The 22,809-nt window shown below is 37.9% G+C and overlaps 1 protein-coding gene across 3 annotated transcripts; it reads right to left on the bottom strand.

The window, feature by feature from the left end:
* Nucleotides 1-1,751: 1,751 nt before the first annotated feature.
* stat4 (signal transducer and activator of transcription 4) lies at nt 1,752-22,809 on the bottom strand. 3 transcript variants are annotated; one of them, XM_075479167.1, is made up of 24 exons: nt 22,712-22,809; nt 22,441-22,619; nt 18,626-18,761; nt 14,971-15,069; nt 14,043-14,135; nt 13,875-13,953; nt 12,176-12,261; nt 11,579-11,730; nt 10,689-10,847; nt 10,272-10,364; nt 10,081-10,140; nt 9,945-9,965; nt 9,311-9,404; nt 9,132-9,176; nt 8,635-8,718; nt 8,444-8,542; nt 7,050-7,185; nt 6,799-6,851; nt 6,500-6,594; nt 5,499-5,635; nt 5,058-5,249; nt 4,891-4,936; nt 2,295-2,400; nt 1,752-1,979 (listed from the first exon to the last, which is right to left on the bottom strand). In XM_075479167.1, the coding sequence occupies exons 2-24, from the start codon at nt 22,566-22,568 to the stop codon at nt 1,956-1,958; spliced, it is 2,217 nt and encodes a 738-aa protein (XP_075335282.1). In that variant the 5' UTR covers nt 22,569-22,619; nt 22,712-22,809; the 3' UTR covers nt 1,752-1,955. The 3 variants fall into 3 exon arrangements, with proteins under 3 accessions (XP_075335282.1, XP_075335284.1, XP_075335283.1); XM_075479169.1 differs by having other exon boundaries at nt 9,132-9,173; XM_075479168.1 differs by having other exon boundaries at nt 9,311-9,401.

Raw genomic sequence — 22,809 nt, 5'->3', positions numbered from 1 at the left:
GATTTAAATTTAACATTTAGATTTAACATTTAGATTCACATTTACACTTAACATTTAGATTTAGATTTAACATTTAGATTTAAATATTTAAAATATCTCTAAGTTGACAAATATTGTTGTAAATGTGCAAAAAAAGTGAAGCTCAAAAATTCACACCAGTTTTTTAAACATTGTTTGAAGCTAAATGTGACTAAATGTTGCTGTTGTTTTCAGCGTGAGCCGCTTTACAAACGGCACCCCATACCTGATGATCACCTGATTCTCCAGAAATCAGATATCAAGTGGTACGCAGAGGTTAATTGCAGACAGTTCATTTATGGCTGCTTCCAAAATAAAAGTCCCAAACCTCTATTTTACCGCTGAGTTGTCTGCAAACACTAACATTCTTCTTGATGGCAGATAGGTGACAATATAGCCAATTTACTATGATAATAACAACAACAACAAAAATGATCTGTAGTCACTTATTCGTTGTTATCCTCAATATATATTCCCTTTGATTTCCTTCAATTGACACCCAGGAAAGACATTCCGGTCAATTGCCTGATGACAGTTCTAAATTAGTTGGAAAGCTCTGGCTCTGGCTAGTTGGTAAGCACGGCAACAGAGACTCAACGTTATTTCACAGTTTATTTATTACAACGGCAAGACAGACAAAAACACGAGTGATTTTATCATTTCTTTTAACTTATTTGGTGAATTTGATAACTTTGAAGACTGGGATGCAGCAGAAGAAAAAGAGAGTATGAAAAGAAAAAGGAGAAGCGACACAAGGCGACACCTGAGGAATTGAAGAAATTAAGAGGATGACAAGGACGAGATAAACACAAAGGTATGTACTGTCGAGAGATATTAAATAGTCCGCTCAGCTGTGACTTGTAAAAAAATAAAATAAAATCACGATTTTATCTCTAAAACACATTAAAGTATAAATAATTGATTGAATATTCATTTATTTCGTAAGTGACCATGGTATAAGCAGCATAATGCCCTCCCAGGTGTCCATTATCAGAAATGAATGGACTTCGCGAAAGCAACCTCCGCGTCGGGCATTGTCCCTTACATATTGTAGTTCAAATCAAACACGAACTTAAATGATAAACAAGCGACAGTACGACGAAGCAAAACAATGGCTGTTCGGCTAAAATGCCTTATTTCATTAGGTTTCACAGCCCTGCCACATAAAGCAGGACTTTATGATATGATGTGCTATAATTTGGTTATGATCAGTGGTTTACACGTCATACGTTTGGAAATAGAGTTAATAAGGAGTGTGGAAATTGTAACGTGAAGTTGGTATGTGAATTGTATTATGTTGTTTCATGGAGAAAAGGTGATTTTCATCTTACGAAGGGAACAACATGCCGAGCAGAGCTGACAAATTTCCTGGTAAATAATTTTACACTTCATCCACTCTCAGCTCGCCGAGAATTACATGATTCTCCAGAAATGCTGATGCACACATTTAAGGCGTTGCGTGATGTAGAAATATACACAGCCAAGTTGTTGTCTTTAGACATTCAAGCACTCTCTTGGTGGCCAATAGGTGGCATGTAAGCAAGCTGAGGGCATAATTATGTGCATGGATGTAACACAGGGTGGAACGGAACACTATACAACTAATCCAGCTGTTGCCACTTGCAATAAGGTGAACAAAAGATGGAGACATGAAATGTCAAACTGATGTCAACATGCTACAATGCAATCAAAATAAACAGATTTATACACATCACAGTCAATAAAAAACAGACTGACATAAAAAAATGATTTAATTGGAAAAAGTACGAGTATTAAAAAAAGTTTTTCAAAAACGATAAAACAAGCAATACAAAAAAACATCTTTAAACAAAGCTGACAATCATATAATAATATCAAGATATTGACATTGATTAAAGACCGGCATCAGGTCATATTGAAAGGTTTGTTGATTAAAATGTTGCACATGCCATCTTGCTTTACTCTGAATATGAAGAGCTCATCTGTAAAGCAAAAAGAAAAATAACATTAGCAGCAAAGCATCATCACTTTCAATATTTCAAACAATATTCAAGCAGAATTTTATTGTGCATTTGTTGGTGATCATTTTCCCCTGCCAAGTAAGTGCAGCAATGCGGCTCATGGATGTGTTCTCGCCATTCTCTAATAAATCAGGAACTACATCAGGACTTAATCTTGACCTTTGTGGGATCAGTTTGCTGTTATTTTCAGTCATTCATTGGATTCATGTACAAAAAGAAGAACAGATAGTTGCCAGCTTTATCTTTAAGTACAGAAGTCAGTGCATGCAAACTTACGGTGTCAATATCGAAGCATAAGCTCTCACTGAGCATGTCAAACTCCCCAGGAGTCATTGGAGGCTCAGGAGACTGATGAGCAGGTGATGTGGTGCTTGCATTAGAGCTGGAATAGCAAAAAGGGAGACATAGTTATGTGTTAGTTGCCTAAAATCAACTCAACTCAACTCAACTCAACTTTATTTACAAAGCCCTTTAAAACAGCCGCGGCTGAAACAAAGTGCTGCACATGAATAACAACACGAAATATAAGGCATAAAACATAAGAACAATGTAAAAACAATAATAAACAATAACAATATTAAAACAATAACAGAAACAGAGTCTCATGCTGGGTTAAAAGTCAGGGAATAAAAATGGGTTTTAAGACGGGTTTTAAAAATGGGCAGTGAAGGGGCTTGTCTTATGTGAAATGGGAGGTCGTTCCACAGTTTAGGACCGGCAGCGGAAAAGGCTCTATCTCCTCTGAGCTTCCGTTTACATGTTCCAGTTAGGAGGCGAGCGGCAGCATTTTGGACTAATAGGAGACGTGTGAGGGAGGACTGGCTGACTTCAAGATAAAGTGTATTGCAGTAATCCAGCCGAGATGTAGTGAAGGCGTGGATTACTGTTTCAAAGTGCGTATGTGCGAGGAAGGGCTTCACCTTTGCCAGATGCCTAAGATAAAAAAAAGCTGGACTTCATTACTGCACAAATTTGCCGGTCCAATTTAAAATCACTGTCCATCTTAAAACCCAAGTTTGTTACTGTTTGCTTCCTGTATTGCACCAAGGGGCCCAAGTCAACAGGAGGGGATTTGCAAGAGCCACTGGGACCAAACACCATCACTTCTGTCTTATTTTCGTTGAATTTTAAAAGGTTTAAGGACATCCAGGCTTTAATGTCTGCAAGACATAACAGAAGTGGTTTAAGAGAGAAAGCATCCTTCTTCCTTAGGGGCACATAGATCTGGCTGTCATCAGCATAGCAATGGAAAGAGATACCATGCTTTCTCAGGAAGGAACCCAGGGGCAGCAAGTACAGTGAAAAAAGCAGGGGCCGTAAAATTGAACCCTGCGGAACCCCATATGACAGCGGAGAAGAGCAGGACTCAGAACCACCAAGGCTTAGACACATGGTTCTGTCTGCCAAGTAGGACTTGAACCAGTCCAGGGCGATACCAGAGATGCCCACTAGGTGCTGCAACCGAGGCACTAAAATGTTGTGGTCCACAGTATCGAAAGCTGCGGTTAAAGGCGGGGTAGGGGATCTTTTTCTGGAACATTTTTTTACATATTGCTTGAAATACTCTTCACACCCCCATTGCAACCAATTAATTAAAAGTTTTGACACAAATATGAAAAGTTTTAGTGGCCTCTAGAACGTACAATCTAGGAAAAACAGTATCCAATCATTGTGAACGGTCCGTTCACAATGATTGGATACTGATGCCGTCTATCAAACTGCAATCTGCTCCTCCCTCCCCCTCCTTCCCCCTGTGCGCGTACCCTGCTCCGTGAACGTCCAGAAGCTTGGCAGGAAGCTAAACTAGAGCCAGCTTGGCTAGCACCTAGCATTATTAAACGTATAGTTATCATATACTAAATACTAAATACGGCAACGATCGATGCTTGCTGTCAGAACAGCGCTCGTGCACCTTCGTGCTCGTGCGCGTTCATGTACTCTAGAGGCGTGCCTTCGGGGGAAAAGTGAAGAAAAGGGTTGGGACTTTTTACCTGTGTATTTTCAAAATGCAGTTTCGCTGGACTCAAAATCCAGGATCTCCTACCCTACCTTTAAGTCCAGGAGGACAAGAGTCAAATAGTCACCAGAGTCATTCGCCAGGAGGATTAAAAACTCTTAATAAAGCTGACTCTGTGCTATGCAGTGTTTTAAAGCCTCCCTGATGACCTCTCCTGGACATCATGCTCATCCAGGAATGATTTTAATTGAGTGTAAACAACTTTTTCCAAATTTTTTTTAAATAAAAGGAAGCTTGGAGATGGGTCTAAAATTGTTCAAATCAGTCATGGAAATTATTTCTAAATGTCCTGATGAAATTCACAAACCCTGGGTCTTGTAACCCTGTTACCGGTTTACCAGATTTGGTCCAAATGTTAAAATAAAATGTATAATAATTATGGAAATCTTTGTGAGCCTGTCTGTCTTTGTGGTTTTCAGCTATCTTAGCAACTATTTATCTGAAATACTTCAGATTTCACAGGTGAGTACTCCTGTAGCACAACTGGTAGAGCACAGTCACCATATCTTCTCTACTCCCCTGCACTGTCAATGGTTGATTGTTTCTATCAAAAAAGGCTAAGAAAAACATCTTAACATCATCAAGACTTAAAAAGTGTGCTGCAGGGTACTTAAATGTCTGTTTGCCTGTCTCAATAAACCATTTATCCTCTCACTTCTAAGTTGAAAGTAAGGCCCTGGCAAAACTATATTGAGATGCCACTTTTCGACCTCTTAGGTGATGTTACTAGTTCCATTAACATGCATTTCAAAACCAGAAACATGTCCAAACATATTGCAACTTAAAAATTAAGTTAGTGCAAAATGATCTAAACAGAAGTTTTCCAAGCATATATAGAAAAGATAAAGAACTCACCGTAGTTGTGAGATGGGGATGAGGGTAGTATGTATGTATGGGTGCACTGGAAATTAAACAAAAGTACAAAAGACATTAGAGTTGTCATCTACATTCTAAGCACCCCACAAAACTTCAAGCATTAAAAAATTTCAAACCCAGATAGATACAAGGTTTTATGAATTTGCCTTTGCTAGGCTGACTGTTGTAGAGCCGTCCAAAGGCCTCGTCTTTGGGGATGTCGGGGTAGAGGAACTTGAGTGGGTTTTCAGGGACAACGCCGTCTGAAATCACTTTGTAGTCCCGTATGATGTCAGCAAATGGAAGAGCACTCAGCCGGTTTTTAGTGTATGGCTCCACAGAGTTGAACTTCACATCACCTGTTGTTAAAAGAAAAATAAATACTGTTAGCAAGCACAGAAAAAGGTTAGGTTAAAAGTGTTTAGAAGCCTGTTGGGGATGTTTAACTGGAGTAGGCCTTGGACAAACAGTGTTATAAAACTCACTTTTCTGGTCCAAAATTATGTTTTTTTTATAAAAGACAATTAAGTAACTAATTGTAGAATGTAGAAAAAATTGCAGCTAAGTATCCTTTCTTTGCATTGACACATACAGTCTTTTGTCCTCACCATTGTCATTGTGCTCCACCCAGGTGAAAGTGATTCCCCCGAGGTGGCTCTCACTGAAGCGTAAGAGGAAAGTACCAGGCTCTCTGTCCTTCAGCAGAGCACGCTCCATCTCCTTACTCACAAAGCCCATGATATAGCTGAACAAATGATGGTGGGAAAAGAGAACAAATATCACCTTTTTATGTTTTAACCTGAGGTGTCAAATGATACTCTCTGTCATACATTAACATTCTGTTGACACTTATAGAGTAACAACTGTTTTTTAATCTGTGGTGAAGTTATGTGGCTCTGCAATTTTACTTTTCAGCATAAACCTGGACGCCGCAATTTTACCACTTTTTTCTCCCCTCAGGCCAGAATGTTTAATTTCCTTTGAATAGCTGTTGTTGATATGAGTTTTTATGGTTTAATTTGTAGTTAGTACATTTATTAATCATGATTTATAGATTACTTAAAAGCCACCAAAACAAAGTCTTGGTTGCACCATCAGTTCTGTCTTCTTAGGTAGATTTTCTTCTTGTTCTTACTTATTGCTTATAATGAATTATACAACATTACTAAATTATGTATTAATTATAAAAGATCCATTATCAGGAGATCATAAACCCTATCAATGGTGCCTTGTCAAAAAATGATGCCTTCAATTTTTATACAACTTTAAGAAAGCAGTGGCTAGGGATGCCAGTACTTCACTTCCTTTAATTTAAGATCTCTTAAAAGTAGTTGATTAAGTAATAGACTGATTATGAGCCATGTTCTCTTTTCAAGGAAAAAAAATAGATTCTAGAGACTACTCATAAAGGAAAGAATGATAATGTGCAGCCTATGTTTTTTTTTACAGAAAAGAACAGTTTTTTGAAAAATAGGTTCTAAAATTGGAGAAACAAAGTATTAAATCGGTCCCCATGGGAGGAAATAGCAAAAGTTTACTGGTAAAGGAGAAGGGGATGGGGGTTGAAGGTGCGATAACATGAGATATACCAAGTGAGCTTGTGACCTACTTCTCATTCCAGATTGGCAGGAGGTGCTTCTTGATGAGATCCAGGATTGAGTCCAACCACATCCAGAAACTGAAGGGCTTTCCTAGAATATTCTCCTTAATGCGTAAAAGACACGTGGAAAGAGACAATGATCCCCTATTTTGCATTTAAATGACATTTTTTAATGAGGAGGAATAAGAATTGGAACATATACACGACCAGGATAAAAAATATAGCATCGGTAACAGAAATAGTTTTTGCAATGCCCACAAGGTGGTGAAATCACATTATTGTGAATGCACCGTAGTGTATGTGTTTACCTTGGCAAATTTGGACCAGGAGACTTGATAGTCACCACAGGAGGCATGTTGACCTACAGGAAACATACCGAAAATGGTGGTAATGGCTGGACTAAATTATATTACAAACAAAAAAAAATAAAGTAAACTGCTATGAGTCCTGTTAAAGTACTCTTAAACTCATTTTGAGCTCAATTTTTTTGCTACATTGGATTATTTTTTTTAAATCTAAAAATGTACATCCACTGAGTAAAACTAAATGGCAGACATACCCAAAAGCTTTTCCACCAGCATGGCAAGTTGCTCTTTGTTGAGGCCTCGCCCAGCAAAGGTAGAGAACTGCCAGCTGAGGACCTCAGAAAGCTGGCTCCAGTTGGCCCGAGGTGGGTTACCAAAGAACGCCAAGTTCTATGAACAAACATGGAAGAGAAGGAAAATAATAAAGATGTTTTTCATCAATATGGGCATTAAGGTAAATCAAGACGTCTTTAAAACAAATTTACCCCACTAACATCCATTAGCTTATTTAGTAAAAAATAGTTACTTAGCAAGTGTATTGCTACAGATAATAGAAAATACACACATATCTAATGTTTATGCAAGGTAAGGGCTATTGCTGCTTGTGTTGTTTTTATAATATGTTGCTTGCTTTGAAAGGATGATTCAGAAAGGAAGGAGAATTTTCTTCTGGCTATGTTTTCCTCAGTAAAAAAAAAGAATTAAATGCTTCAAAAAGGCTAGATTTATTAAAGAACTGTTGTGTTAAACAGCTTTAGTATTCGCTAATCGTATGTGAATGTATAGGGATGGGAATCGAAAACCGGTTCTTGTTGAGAACCGGTTCCCTGTGTTTCAATTCCTTGGAATCGTTTGGCAATTTTGCAAACGATTCCCTTATCGATTCCAGCGGGCGCGAATGACGTCACCACGCAACGTTGCGTGGAGAGTCCAGCGCAGCCAGCAGTCAACAGTAAACATGGCGCGGTACAAACGCTCGAAAGTTTGATTACGCATCCCTAAAAAAGACGACAACAGGGCAACTTGCAAAGTGAATATTTCACCAAAGGGAGGAAATACTACCAACATTCAGTAACTATGAATAAATGTCGCGTTTTCGATCTGCTCCAGACTAACGTTGGTGAATCTGAACCCAGCAACGTTAGCAACGTTAGCATGTCCTCGGCTAACACTGCAGGTCACTAACTAACTAACAAACACTGCCTATCATGTTAGCCCCATTTGCCTCATTGTAAAACCTGCTATTAGTAACGGTTAAGGTTAAATGAACGCCTTCTCAGGCATTACATTTAGATGAAATCATGAGAGACAGAGCCTGACTGGCTCAGAGCCAGAGGCTGGTGGTACTACCCCCAGTTCACGTCTACCTCCAGCTTCTCCTTTCACCAGAGCAGGGAAGAGTTAAATTACCCAGGCCATGATAGACCAATGTGGACCTCACGGTTTGTAAGGTCATGACTTGTGTTACTTCTAAACTAAACAAAGTTGATGCTAATCGACCGGTTTGTTGTCCTTTTTCTCCAAATGAGAATCGATAAGGGAACCGATAAAGAACCGAATCGTTAAGCAGAATCGAAAATGGAATTGGAATCGTAAAAATCTTATCAATTCCCATCCCTATGATTGTATTTTGTGCGTGACGGCTCACCCGCGGCTCATCAGTCAGTAGGTTATACCACATTACAGAGGCCCAGCCCCCAGGCAGCTGGCTCACATTGGAAATCACCACTAATGGCAGGGAACATGTCTGTGGAAAAACAGATTAATAAAGTTTTTTTAAAAAAGATTACACGCTGTCTGCGACTAAAATGAATAAATATAAACGTCACTGATGCTGACCTCCAGATCGATGGTGAGGCCTTGCACAGTGAAGCAAGCTTCAAAACTAAGAGAGTGAAGTTCTTCTGTCACAGAGAGCAGGCCCTGCAAAATACACCAAACACCAGTCCACTTAAGAGCCTTTTTACTGCCACTTCATTCATATGGAATCAGTGTACAGGCCGGCTTAAAAATACATTTAAACTTAATTTGCAGTAGTCAGATATTGAAAATGATTGACAAACACAATTAAACCTTGACGTAGAGGAGGTGATCTGCAGAGGTGATAACAGGAGCACTTTACAGGTCCTCTACAGCAGGGGTCCCCAACCTTTTCAGCAGCACCAAGGACCGGTTTGGTTCTGCAATTTGTTCCCGCGGCCCGGTCGGGGGGGGGGGGTACTTTTTTTTTTTTTTTTTGTATTTTACGTTCAACAGACATTACATTTAGCAGATGCTTTTACAAATTAGGACCGGTGGTTGGGGACGCTTGCTCTACAGTCTTCTATATTTCTTACCTCATTCCCCTTTGTGCCATTAATGTATTTCTTTTCTTTCAGCTGCTGTGAGACACAAACTCAGTGTCAGTTGCATGAAATACTATCTAAAAACACTTAGAATTTTTTATAAACATGACCAAATAAAAGGTAGGCTGCATTTACTATTTAGTATCTGTAGAGCCGTGAGGTTGTCTTACCAGGTGTCGAAACTCCACTGAGAGGCAGCCATTTGAATAGTCCTCAATGTCCATCACTTTAGTGTTGTTGGTCAGGATGAAAAACTGCCGACTTCTGAGGAAAAAAGGAAGTTAAAACAACAACAGATTCATGGATTTGCCTACTTTAATTAGTATTTAGATTGATTTGATGGACTCGATTAATCTGAGGCTGGAGTTGTTGGACTATTTTAAATGATACAGACCTATATGTGCTGAAATCTGAAACAATATGGTGTTAAATTAGCATAATATACAATCTCATTTGAAGGATTTCAAGAAGGATTTCTTCCCAAAAGTTATAATTCTCCAACTTGTATAAATTTGAATTATAGCAAAACTACACAATTCAAAGACATGCTAGAGTGTAGGTTTAAAGGTAACAGAACAAGTTAACCTACTAAAATCCAATCCACAGTTACTGTTTCCCTACTAACTCACCTATTAAGTGATCTAGCACATTGTTTGTAAAAACTGAATTCAACATAAAAGTATGTCTGAACACATACATATCTATATTTTGATGTAGTTTAGTGCAACCTTCATGCTACGTTGCTTTTATCTGCACTAAAACTGAACAATGTGCATGTGCTATACTGAGACTGTTTGTACTCACACTCTGCCAGGAGGGAGGTCCCTACAGACACACAAACATATATATATGTTAGTAAAAGTGATGCTTGAATAATACTGCTGACAAATACTGACATAGTACAATTTTATAAAAAAAATTTAAGGAATCAAATAAATACTTGTCAAATGTTGTTTTCACTTTCAGCTGATAATCCACCTCTGGAAGTTTGACCAGGAGCCTGGTAGAAATCAGATAAGAAAAAAAAATCCTAGATTGAATTATCAGCAAACAATAATATCAAAACTAACAGTTAAAAAACTGAACTAACCAAAAAGGGAAAGGCAAAAAAGAAAATGATGAAAATGATACCTGACTTTGGTGGTAAATTGTACTCCAGTTTTGATGATGAGGGGTCTCTGTGGATGTGTGGGCATGCAAGGCTGTTTCTCCACCACAAATGAGCTAAGAACATACCATGCCTCATATTATTAATTTGATCATTTCAACTGATACAACTGTATTCGCAGCATTGCCTTCCTAAGTTGCGTAATGTGTTGTTCATACTGCAAGTGGAGGACAAAGCCTATTTATGCATCAATGTTCTCAGCCTATGTATAATTTGCATATTTTCCTAGGCTGAGAAAAACACTTATTAAAATACAGCTCTTCTGAAACAAGCCAGGACATTTAAAACCTCTACATAAGAAAATAAAATGCATTTCGTTCAGCTACACAGTGATGCCTAATTTTCCTTTGAACAAGTATTGACTGTATATAGTATTTTACCTCTTGATGAGATGGTAGATGAGGTACTTGACTCGTTCTTCCAGCTGAGGTTTTTGCAGTGGAATTGGGTCACTCTCATAAGTAACCTTCACAACCAGCTCCCCTAGTTTGTCCAGCTGGCGCTTGATCTGGAAAAGGCTCTGTGCCGTCAGAGTAAACCTGAGGGGGAGAAGAAGATGAGAGGAAGGGACCAAAGAAAAAAGGGAATAGGACCTCAAATACACTGTTTTAAAATATTATGGTATTATGGGTTTAGCCCCTGTCAGTGAGAAAACTACTTGACTTGATAAAACTGAGAGCAGAAGTGATGAAGATGTACCAGATGACACCCAGAAGAAACGTGCACAGTCGAAACTGTTCCAACATACACACTCACCAAGGTAAGTCCATTCGTTAGGCTAGTGAATGATAATGTAATAATCATAACTATGCTTCACACAAAGTAGAGCGAAGGCTAATTATTGGTTTGGAGGAGATTTGGCCCTAAATCAAAGTACTGACTAAGCTGGAGCTACTAACAGTATTAATCTAAAAATTGAAGGATCATCAAAGTTATAAAACAATGAAAAACTGTTTTGGTTCAGTAATAAAAATAATTCTTACTTTGTGAAGCAGGTTAGTTAGTTGGTTCAGTTGGTTTGTTTTCACAATTACTCAAAAGTTACAGTAGGATTTGCTTTTAAATGCTACTATAGCTGGGGCATAGCCCAACTTAAATTTTTAATTGTAGTTAAACTTTTTAAATACAGTAAAACTGTTGTCAGTGGCTTTTTTTTAAATCAGTTTTTGGAAGTTTCCCCATAAGAATGTTGCATTTACGAAAACCATTTGTTAACATGTGCGTCAGGTCTTTGTGATTTATTTTTCAAACTGTTGTTGGAGTTCATTACCAACTCTGCAGCTGCTCCAGGCCAGTGAGCAGTGGACCACCAATGGCAGCAATCTGCTGCCTGCGCTTCCAGTCCTGCAGCTCAGGGCTGAGCTGAGTGGTCATCAGGTCATCAATCTCTTTGATCACAACATCCATCTTTGACAGTATCTCCTACAGAGCCACGACAAACAGTCAAAGATGCTAAATGTTTTTGACATGTTCATGCACTGCAATGAGTTCATATTCAATATAAACACAAGAAACTTGTGCTAAAGAAAATAAAAAATAAAATAGAATAAAATAAAGGACCAGACTCAGTGAATAATTACCTATACTCCCTATAATATAGATCAATGAGCAGTGCTGACCAACATATCATTGGGGTCATCAGGTGGGAACCTCCTTTCATCAGTGTTTCGTCTAGTTGGGCCCACGACACCTCCAGGAGGCTAGACAATGACCACTGGCGTCCCAGAGTCACCCCCCTAATGCCAGCCAACACTGCCCCTCACACCACAACAACCATAATCTACCTCAGCTTCTCACCAACTGCACACCAGTTACAGCGGGGTGGGGATGCAAACCCTGGTTCGGGTAGAGCTTTGAAAATGCATACCTTTCTCTTAAAGTCGAGCCTGTTAAGCATTTCCTGCAGTCTTGGTACTTCCTGTTTCATAATGTCAGAGTTCCTATCTGATGAATCTGAAACAAACACACATATGTATTCACAAACATTCAATTTGAGCAGGGTATGTTGTAGACTGTGCAGTTGGACACTAACAAGAAATATAATAATAAATTAGGGACAGTATGTAAAATCTCCCTTAAAAGGATAATAACAGTATTTCTTTCATTTACTTTTACTTTTATTTAGTTACAGACAGTATTATCCCAAGATATTTCATGTTTTATGTCTTGAAACTACATTTCAAATGTTATCATATACACCCATTTTTGCATTTCAAGCCTGCAGCCCGTTCCATACATTGGTACAGTAAAGTATTTACCACTACGTAATGATGATTTTCCTTAAAGGGATAGTTAGCCTCTTTTGACATGAAGCTGTATGACATCCCATACAAGTAATATCATTTATGAATATTACTGCTCAGTCTGCACAGCATTGCAGTGATACGAAGGTAGAGAAAATAGCGCCAAGCGATTGTGAGGTCTGACTTTTTCTTGGTTAACGATTTTGTGATGCAAATGTATTACTCTTTTGAATGCATATTGTATTGAGAAGTAAAACGCTTTATTTTTGTAGCCCCAGCCAACTAGCCGGACTACTTTTGTCAACTCCAAAACGAAGCTGTAACTCGGCTCACAGTACGCAGCAGGGGCTAAGAAAATATTCATAAATGATATTACTCGTATGGGATGTCATACAGCTTCATGTCAAAAGAGGAGAACTATCCCTTTAAAAGACGCTCTGGTACCGAGGCTACCAAGAGCTGAAGCGTTTCAGATGATATTTTGCCCCATCTTTCCTGCAAACCCATCTTTGCCACACATTCTCTATTGGGACCATGTGAGGACTGCGTGCAGGTCAGTCCAGTACCTGGACCCTCATCTTCCTCAGTCATGCCTTTGTATTTGTGCAGAATGTGGTTTTGCATTGTCTTGTTGAAAAATGCATGGATGTCCCTGGAAAGATGTTATCTGAAAGGTAGCATGTTGCTCTGAATTCTTAGCGAACCTTTCCGAGCTAATGTTGCCATTACAGAAGTGTAAATAACCTTTGCCAAGATGACTGACACAACCCCCATATCATCACACAGCCTGGCTTTTGGATGCTGTCTCTCGACAAGGTTTACATAAGTTTCTTTTTTTTTTTTGTGCACATTGAAGTTTTAAATAGCATTTGTAAATTTTAATCAGCATGCTGCTGTCTTGGCCAGAACATTCTTGGAAAAGAGATTTTTAATCTCAGTGAGGCTTTTAAAAGGTTAAAAATCAATTTTAAAGATTTTGTTTCATTTATAAACTTTTTAAATGTTTCAATGATTTTCCCAAAGACAAGCTTTTCATGTACTTTTGTACCAAATCACGATTACAATGACCTGTTTGACATAACATCATATTTTTTCAGTCTTCTTACTAGTCCTAAATTGCTCCATTTTTTTTAATGTGTTGAATGCTTGAAATGCAAAAATGGATGTATATTATGAAATTAAATGAAGCTGGCAAGACAAAACATGAAATATGTTGGGTTCTTGGTGTCTGCGAAGGACTAAAAGATCCCTTTTTTTTCTATTAGTTCTCTTTTTTCCTTCTTCTTTTTCAACCTTGTAAACAAAGCCCATTACAGTTCTCACCTCGTGACTGCAGGGTCTTGTATCGGAAATCAAAGTCATCCTGCATGTCCTCAATGTATTTCACAGCCTGGTCCATCAACTTTAAACAGACAGTTTCAAAGTTAATTTATGAAATGTGGTACTGTGCTTGTTTGGATCTTTCCTAAGAGGTTGGACTGTTTCAGTTACCTGCACACTGCTTCTGATGACCCCGACTCTGTTGTCCATGGTCTTCTGTCTCTCGAAAGCCACAGAATTCTGTATTGACTTTTCCAGTGGGCCCTGTTCAACATGTTTTCTTGAGTCACTTTTTTAGTTTTTAATTAATCCACTCTTAGTATTAAAAAAAAGATGCCTTTTGTTCTGTTTTAGTCTTAATTGGAGAATGCTAAGCAGCACTACCGAGTTAACAAAGGGCTTATACTGCTTTGTTGACAATGACATGACATGAGAATATATCAAATGTTATCACTATCAATGAGATTCTTTCTGGTTTAAGGGAAAACTCTAACTTGGGAATTACGGAATTTTTCTTGTCCACTTTGGAGAAAAGGAATCTGTAAAGTAACAGTGTTGTTAATTCTATCACTTAATATGGCAAACTTAGAGGTTGCATTTTGTGATGGCTATATTTGGCTTTATTTCTCTTCTATTTGGTAAAAACAGAAGTGGTTGAGGGGCATAAAACCAATGTGTTAAAGGATGGTGTTTGCAGTTTTGGGTGATTATTCCGTTTTCAACATGCACACTTTAACATACACAAGAAGTCTTGTGATCTACTGTCATTATTAACTTAATCGATATGAAAAAGCAGGTTTCTGAAACTTGTGTTTCAATTTCCCACGTACTTTTGTCAACTGTTTTTAATCTAGCCTTTTAGCATTTTTGCAACAGTGTCTGTGAAAGAGAAACTGCCATATCATTGGCGGTTATTGCAACACTTAAAAAGTATTTTGCCATCCAGCATTGGTCTCTAAGGAATGAAACGAGACGGTCGGGAGTGTGGGAGTGTACAGTACACAGCGCTGTCTTCCTGGTAAGGGCCCTGAATTACCAGCAGCAAATCTAATTAAAGAAGCAGTTGGACTTTCCCTTCAAAACAGATGATGTGACAAACCTGTTCCTGCGTGCAGGTGCTGGAGAGAATGCGTCGCTCTTCCCTGAGGCAGGTAGATATAACTCTAGCCATTACTGCAGGGTTGGTTGAGTATTTCAGCTGTTGGGCAACACACACACACACACACACACACACACACACACACACACAGATATAAAGAGAGTATTCAAAGTATCAGCGACAAAGAAACAGGCATCACTTTCCATTTTAAAGTTTCCTCTTGAATAACAATACATGCAGACCACAAAAGCACCCACGACATTGTTAAGATCATTGTCACATCTGATGACCTTGGCAAACGGAAATAAGCTTGCCCTTGATTTTTTTTTAAAAAGCATCTGCGAGACTCCCTAAACATGATGAGGTAAAGGTACGCCGGTCAGATGAAACTAGAACTTTTTGGCCATCATGGAAAATCCAGCATTGATTACAGACCCAACACCTCTAATTTTTTATGAGAAAACAACTAACTTAAGCATACTACTAAAGGAACACACAAGTGAAGTTTTTTTATATATATAAATATACGCGGATCTAAATATCTTCCGAAGGATGCCGACTTTCACCAAACTGTTATCGTGTGTAGATGAACGTATTTTATGCCAGAAATAAGGTCCAGCTTTAAAAAAAACAAACTTCTCCTTTAAGGGTACATATTCAAATGTCTTGGATTGGTCTAATCAAAGCCAAGATGAATCAATTCAGTTAAAAAAAAAGTAAAGTTCTCACGCTCAGATGACCCTAATGACAGTGATATATCATCAGGCTTAACAGGATTATTTTTCCACTCCAGACAAAGCCGCTCTGGAGCCACACCATCATTGTTTGATGTTCCTTTAGTACATCTAACATAACTCTGAGCAGCTCCTTTTGCAGTATTGATTCTTTTTCAGCTGTTGGGTTTCTTTACTTCTGTCTATCCATGACCTTGGTGGCTGTCTTGAGTGTATTACAAATCTACCAGTTAATACTTATTTCGATATCTTTAATGAGAATTTAAAATCTTTCTTTAATCTTATTGATAATATTCTTTGCAGTTGATATAGATCACAGCATTGATCATTTTTCTGACTCTCGGTTGCTGCTGTAACGTGTAAAAATCCAACTTGGGAAGAAATAAAGTCGTGTCTTGTCTAATAACCAGCAACCAAAAACTTTCCCTGTGATGGTGCTTTTGGCCTCAATCCATTCAGAAAAGTACAGAAAATTTTGCTGAGGGTTGGGGGAAACTTTTGCCCTCGCCTCCATGTAGTATCATGTCATTAGCACCTTTGTCAGAGAGACCAAGAATGCACAAATGCACACCTAAACATTCACACTTTCCTTATAGTAACATCACTGCCACTGGCAAGCACCACATTTGTTTAGTTTTGTGTTTCCAGCATCTGCCAATCACAAGCTCGCTTCTCTTTTCTTGTTTGCCATTATCGGGGCTAACCACTAACTGTTGTGATGTTCATGCAATAGACATCTCTCACTAAAGGTCAAATAAGCTTACGTGTAACAAGGGGTTTCCCCATGAAAGCCTCTTGACTTAACAGTGAGAAACATTTATATAGACTGAATTCTCTCTTGTGTTAGATGAATCGAAGAAACAAACTTTGCTCACACGTAACAACAACAACAATAAGCCACAAATACTAATGACTACCACATAGGAATAACTACTTCCTCTGAGAAGTGTTGACTTTGACACATACATTCAGAGACACAGGAAACAGCGGTGTGAGCCTCACCAGCTTGTTCTGCAAAGGTACGGGTCTTTTCAAGAATAAAACACAAACTGAGCATACGCTGAACGTGCTCTGAGCTCAACCAAACATCCTGTAGAGCTCCCCTGCTGAATTCTACACTCTTCAGAGTTCACCAAGAGATTATTTCAAGATAACAACAGAGTATTTATAGGGAAGTACATGAATGTATAGTTTGTTGAAGAATAGGCCGACTTAAACTTCCAAAAAGCAAAATTTCCGTAGGCTTTATTTACTTGATTTGACATTTGACACTGAGTTTTTTTTTTAAAAAAGTAGTAACTACTGACAGGTAACAGAGACAAAGGAGAAATCAGTAGCACATTCAAAGTCCTTTTTCAGAATACAACAATCATTTTACTTCCCTTTCAACTATAGCACACACACACACGTCAAAGACCATCAAACTACTTCTCCTTTTTGTAGGTCTTTTAAAAACAACTGTTGAAAATGATGACAGTGACGGTTGGTCCATGGTCGAACTTTTCTTCTGCTATGAAGCACCAAGCTTCTGTGTAAATGCACATCAAGTGCAGGATGATTATTGTAAAAAGAAGAATTATCAGATTTTTTTTTGTTAAATCGAGTGAATAAATGCTTTACATTAATACTCAGGAAAGTAATGACAGACTTTTTCCTTATGACTGCGATGTGGATTATTGTAATTTGACAAGAAAGATCTCAATACATATGGAAAACCATGATAAACAGAAAGTTCCAACGAGAACTTTGGAATTTTAGAGTCAAAAGTCAAAAAAATGTGCTGTTTTGGGGCTGTTGTCTTCTTTCCCCAAAGTATTCTACATACAGTTGTTAAAAAGCAAACGGACCCTTGATTCTAAGGCTTTACCTATCAGAATAAAGAAAAATAATTTGGTCTTTGCCACATCTTATTAAGTAGATACAACCTCAGATAAACACAATACACCATTATATACCTGGTATTATTATCTATTTCTCTAAAATGTATACAGAAAAAAAGTGAAAAACTAAGCACATCCTGTAATTCAATAACTAGTGGAACCACCTTTAGCAGCACCAACATGAGGAATAGTTTTCTGTGTGATGTTATCAGTATCTCACGTTGTTTTGGAAGAATTTTGGGCCACTCTTCTTTACAATGTTGCTTCAGTTTATTCAGATTTATTGGCATTCATTTACGCACACGTCTCTCTTAAGGTCCCATTACAGCTTTTCAGTCAGGTGGAGGTCTGAGCTTTGACTGGACCAATGTCCAAAGAACATTGTTCAATAAGTCTTTTTGGTTTGTTCAGATGCAACTTTGCAAAACTAAGCTGTGCTGCCACATTCTTTTTAGAAATAGGTTTTCTCTTAGCAACCCTTCCAATCAAGCCAACGTTGTTCAGCATTTTTCTAACTGTACTGTCATGAACTTCTACATTTAATATGCTAACTGAGGTCTGTAGGGTCTGAGGTGTAGCTATTTTTTTTGTGCACTTTCTCTGAATATTGCATGTTCTGACCTTGGGCTGAACTTTCAAGGACATGCACTCCTGGCAAGAATGCCATCTGTGTCGAATGTTTTCCACTTGTGAATAATCTTTCTCCCTGTAGAATGATGGACTCCAAATAGAAAAGGAATCTACTTAATCTTTTTAAGCGAGAAACACGCTTACAAACGCCTTTGTGTTTTTTCCCTGCTGTGTCAGTAGGTCATGTCTTTAGAGTTTTACAAGGTTGAATGAATTTTACTATCTCACATTCACCATTTCAGAACATGGGTTCCCATTTCTCTTTTATAATGATGTGCATGTAAAGCATTCTTTGATCCTTCCATTTGTTTACTCTATGCTCCAGTTGTCTGTCTAGAAACACTGTGTCTTCTTACAAAGTAAACATGAAATAACTCAAAAAGATTATGAGATGAGATGACAGTGATGTACCTGTAGCTGCTGTTGAATGATTTTCATGTTGTGTCTCTGTAGGAAGTTCTGCTCCAGCAAACGCACCTTCTCCAACTGGGACAGCAGGTTGGTGAACATCACTGCTGCCATTGACTCGTCGTCAACAGCTGTGTCCCTGAAAAGAACACAGCAAGCCACTTTCAGGAAATGAACCAAACAAGAAGTTAATGTTAAGTTAATGTTCAATAATGATATTGCTAATATGGGATGTCATACAGCTTCATGTCAAAAGAGGCAAACTATCCCTTTAATAAAGTAATTTTCTGCTGTCACTTATTCAAGTTTAAATCTTACTAGCAAATCCTTATGGGATCAGATCAGATCACAGTCATGTGAAGCAGCCCAGCTACTTCTTTGATTCTTTTAATCAAAACAAACCAAAGAGATATTAAAGAGGCAAAAAAAAAATAACTGATACCCTGCTTATCTGTACTTTTGCTTGACACAAACTGGTTATTTGGTGCAAATACTTCAGGAAGTATTCTATGAAACATTTGCATAAAAGTAGCATGTACATTTGAGGACAATACTGCATTAAGTGTTTTGGAAATTCTTGAAAAAAAAGAAAAGAAATATTTAAAGCCAAACCAACCAATTTTTTTTTCATAAAAAACAAAGGCAGCTGAGGCAACAAAAACTGACATGCATACCAAGGTGACGCAAGACTGATGATATCACCAGACACATAAGAAACTATTTAAAGTCATTCTTACTTATCTTTAGCTTAAAAAAACAAACTTTTTACGTTAAATACTTTATTTTTAACATAATAATAATAATTCTTAATATTTAAAACAAAACTGAAAACAGGGAGTGACACTGATTATAGGAAAGTTAAGGGCTTTAAAACCAAAGTAATGAGATGAAATACACCAAAACACTCTGGAGGGGGAACTTCAGAGAGGGGAGATAAGCCTCTGTGGCTTTGATTCTGAAATGGCCCCCATTTCACAACACCCAGACATATCTGCATCTGTTGTTAATAACTACGGCAGTTAAATTCAAATCTAATGTCAACCCAGTGATTCAATGGTCTACAAATTAAAATGCATGCTTAGGTTCTTTCACTTCATGTATTGGGAATTCTTTGCGGTTGGCATTAAACAACTTTTGTGTGTCTGCAACACCTTCTGAAACAACCCACTTGTCTTGTGTTTGCGAAAGCATCCATATACTTTTGCAGAAGGATGTGTCTGGGTAAAAACATGTATTTTGCATTTTACATGATTGAGATAATTTGATGTTTACTCTTTTGGGAAACGACCAAAATGTGGAGAAAAAAAAATAATTCAGCTTTACTGCATGAAATATGTTTTAAAAAGATATTTAATATATTTTTTTATATAAATGGGTTTGTGGAATGCCCTTTATGAAAAGAAAACAATGAGGAAAACAACTGATTTAGCATTTGAATTACTGAAAATCTTAGTAATAAATAGTGTGAAACTAAATCACCAGTATCATCTAAAAAAAAAAATAAAAATATGCATTCAATTTGAAAGTTAGAATTAACCCCACACTAACAGCACGTACTGAATTAGCATTAAATTGAAGGGTGACTTTATCCATCACAGTGTCACTGTCACTTTTCATTTTTCTGTTTTGATTAGTTGCCAAACATCAAGAGGTTTGTTTTAAGTAATACAAGCCTATCTGTGTATAGATACCAGAGGAGAGACATGAAACTGCAGTCAGAGAGGTGAAGTACACCAAAAATGTGGTAGAAAGCAGGCAGCACAGGAAATGATGTGGGGTTGTAAACATGAATTGCAGGAAATAATCTGTCTAGCATGCTAACAACTAAAAAAAAGAACATTTAACAACAATGTTTATTGTTACTTTGAAGTATTGTTTTATTTCCACTTTATATGTTGTTAAATTGAAAATAGTATTTTTCTTTAAAATATTGTTTCTCCTAACTAAAGATGTTCCTCTTCACTGCACATAAGGAAATCCATCCTAATGGGCCTCCGAAATAGGTGAAGGTGGATTCAATAATCCTTGTTCTCAATAGTAATCTCTTCCTAACTAATACAATTAGGATAAATGAATGCAATCCATTAAAAGGCTGACTTGGAGAATCAGGAAGATAACTTTTACTAACTATTACTGTCCCCCACCTGCAATTCATAGAGAAAAACTGGGATGTAAATTCAAAAGGATGTCTAACTAAATTCATGAGCAAACTGAGCCTTCATTTATGCACTGCTACAGGTCTGAACTTTGACTGGACCATTGCAACACTTTGAGTCTTTTCTTTCTCAGCCTTTCTGTTGTGAATATGCTCCTGTGCTTGGGATCATTGTCCTGTTGCTGTCAGACAGATGGTCTCACATATAACTTTAGAATATTTTGGTATGCTGACAAGTTCATGGTCATCGTAATGACTGCAAGGCGTCCAGGTCCAGTGGCTGCAAAATAAGACCAATCACCACCCTTCCACCACCGTGCTTGACATGAGGTGTTTCTGCTGATATGCTGTGTGTGGTGCTGTGGCATTATGACCAAACATCTCCATTTTGGTCTTGTCTGTCAAAAAACATTGTTTCAGAAGTCCAGAGAATAGGATTTATCCTGGCAAACCATCCGAACAAAGCATACTTGTTATGTCTAACTGTGCCATTATGAACTCTAACAATTAGCATACTAACTAAGACCAATAAAGTCTGAGATTTAGCTGGCGAACGTGCCAGGACGTCCGGCAACTGTCTTTAATGTTGTGAATAATCCTTCTCTGTCGTGGTCCATGTTTTTTTTTATTGTATTTTACCACGTTTTGTACCTTTGCTTTAGTTTGGTCATGGATTTTCTGTCTTCATGCTTCCAGTTTAATTTTGGTCTCTGTTCATTTCTATTAGTTTTCTGGTTTCTGTGTCACACCTGGTTTCATTGGCTCTTTACCTGAGCTGTCTTCCATTTGTTAATCATCCCTCAGTATATATTCTCCTGGTTTTCCGTTCTTCCTTGCCAGACCGTTGCATACATACAGTACATGTTGTTTGTTAGTAGATCAGGTCATCCATGTTCTTTTGTGTGTTTCCATTGTATTAAGTCAGTCTCTTTCTCTTTTTCTGATTTTAATTTTTTAAATAGTTAGTTCCTCACCTCCTTCCTGGTACTTTGGCATTCTGGGTCCTCAACGTCCCACTCCACCTCCACTTGTGACCATTTCACTATAGAATGATGGACTTCAAATAGTTTGGAAATGGTCTTTTAACCTTTCCCAGATTGACGTCAGCAATAGTTGCCTCGCTAAGATCATTGCTGATGTATCTCCTCCTCTGCATTGTGTCAACACACACCGGAATGTTCCAAAATGCTCTGGACAAGCAAACTGGCAAAACATCTGCTTTTATAGAGGTGGTCGCACTTGCTTCTGATCAGTTTATTAAATGCATTTGAATAACAGCTCTTAGTCGCTACCAACCCTCTTAATTCCTATGGAAGCATAGACATTTTGGCTTAGTTTTTGCTAAATAATGACACAGTGTAATATGTCATGTGTTGTTGTTCATCTGTGGTTGTATTTACATCATTTTAAAACCTGGTAAGGACCAGATCTTTTTTTTTTTTATGAAGCCCTTCTTAATACATACATACATAAAATCACAGAACTGAAAGCCATAGTATTCTTTGTTTCACGTGACTGTATATGAGCTGTTGGAAAACTGCTGTTTTAAGACTGAATTTTACTTTCCCATGTAATCATTTGGATATCAAATCAATTTAATATAAACATAGAAAATAAGACATGGATGTAGTTTTTAATTTTTTATATCAGAAGGTTCACTCACCAGTCTTGGGACTCGATCCAGCCGGCCAGCACCTGTCGGATGTCCATGGGAAAGTTATCATCATAAAGATAATCCACATGTTCCAGGAGTCTCATCTCCAGCTGCTGAATCTGCTTCCATTGGCTCATGCTGCTTCGCGTCCAGGAAACACGCACGCACACCGGTTATCACCAAAGATTCTGTACAAGGCAATAAATGTAATAATAACACCTCAGTGATCATTTATTACAATATTGACAGTAAACGAATATGCTATCTTCATAACTGTTACCTGAGACGTTTCTGTGCTGCTCTCCCGTGTGCTTCATCCACCACATGCACTTTCGGTTTTAATGTGCGTCACTCCAGGAAGAGACCTCATTTACGGAG

The sequence above is a fragment of the Odontesthes bonariensis genome, chromosome 12 (assembly GCF_027942865.1).
Source record: "Odontesthes bonariensis isolate fOdoBon6 chromosome 12, fOdoBon6.hap1, whole genome shotgun sequence".
Lineage (NCBI taxonomy): Eukaryota > Metazoa > Chordata > Actinopteri > Atheriniformes > Atherinopsidae > Odontesthes > Odontesthes bonariensis.
The sequence above is the reverse complement of the archived record's forward strand: the minus strand, read 5'-3'. Positions and strand labels throughout refer to the sequence as shown.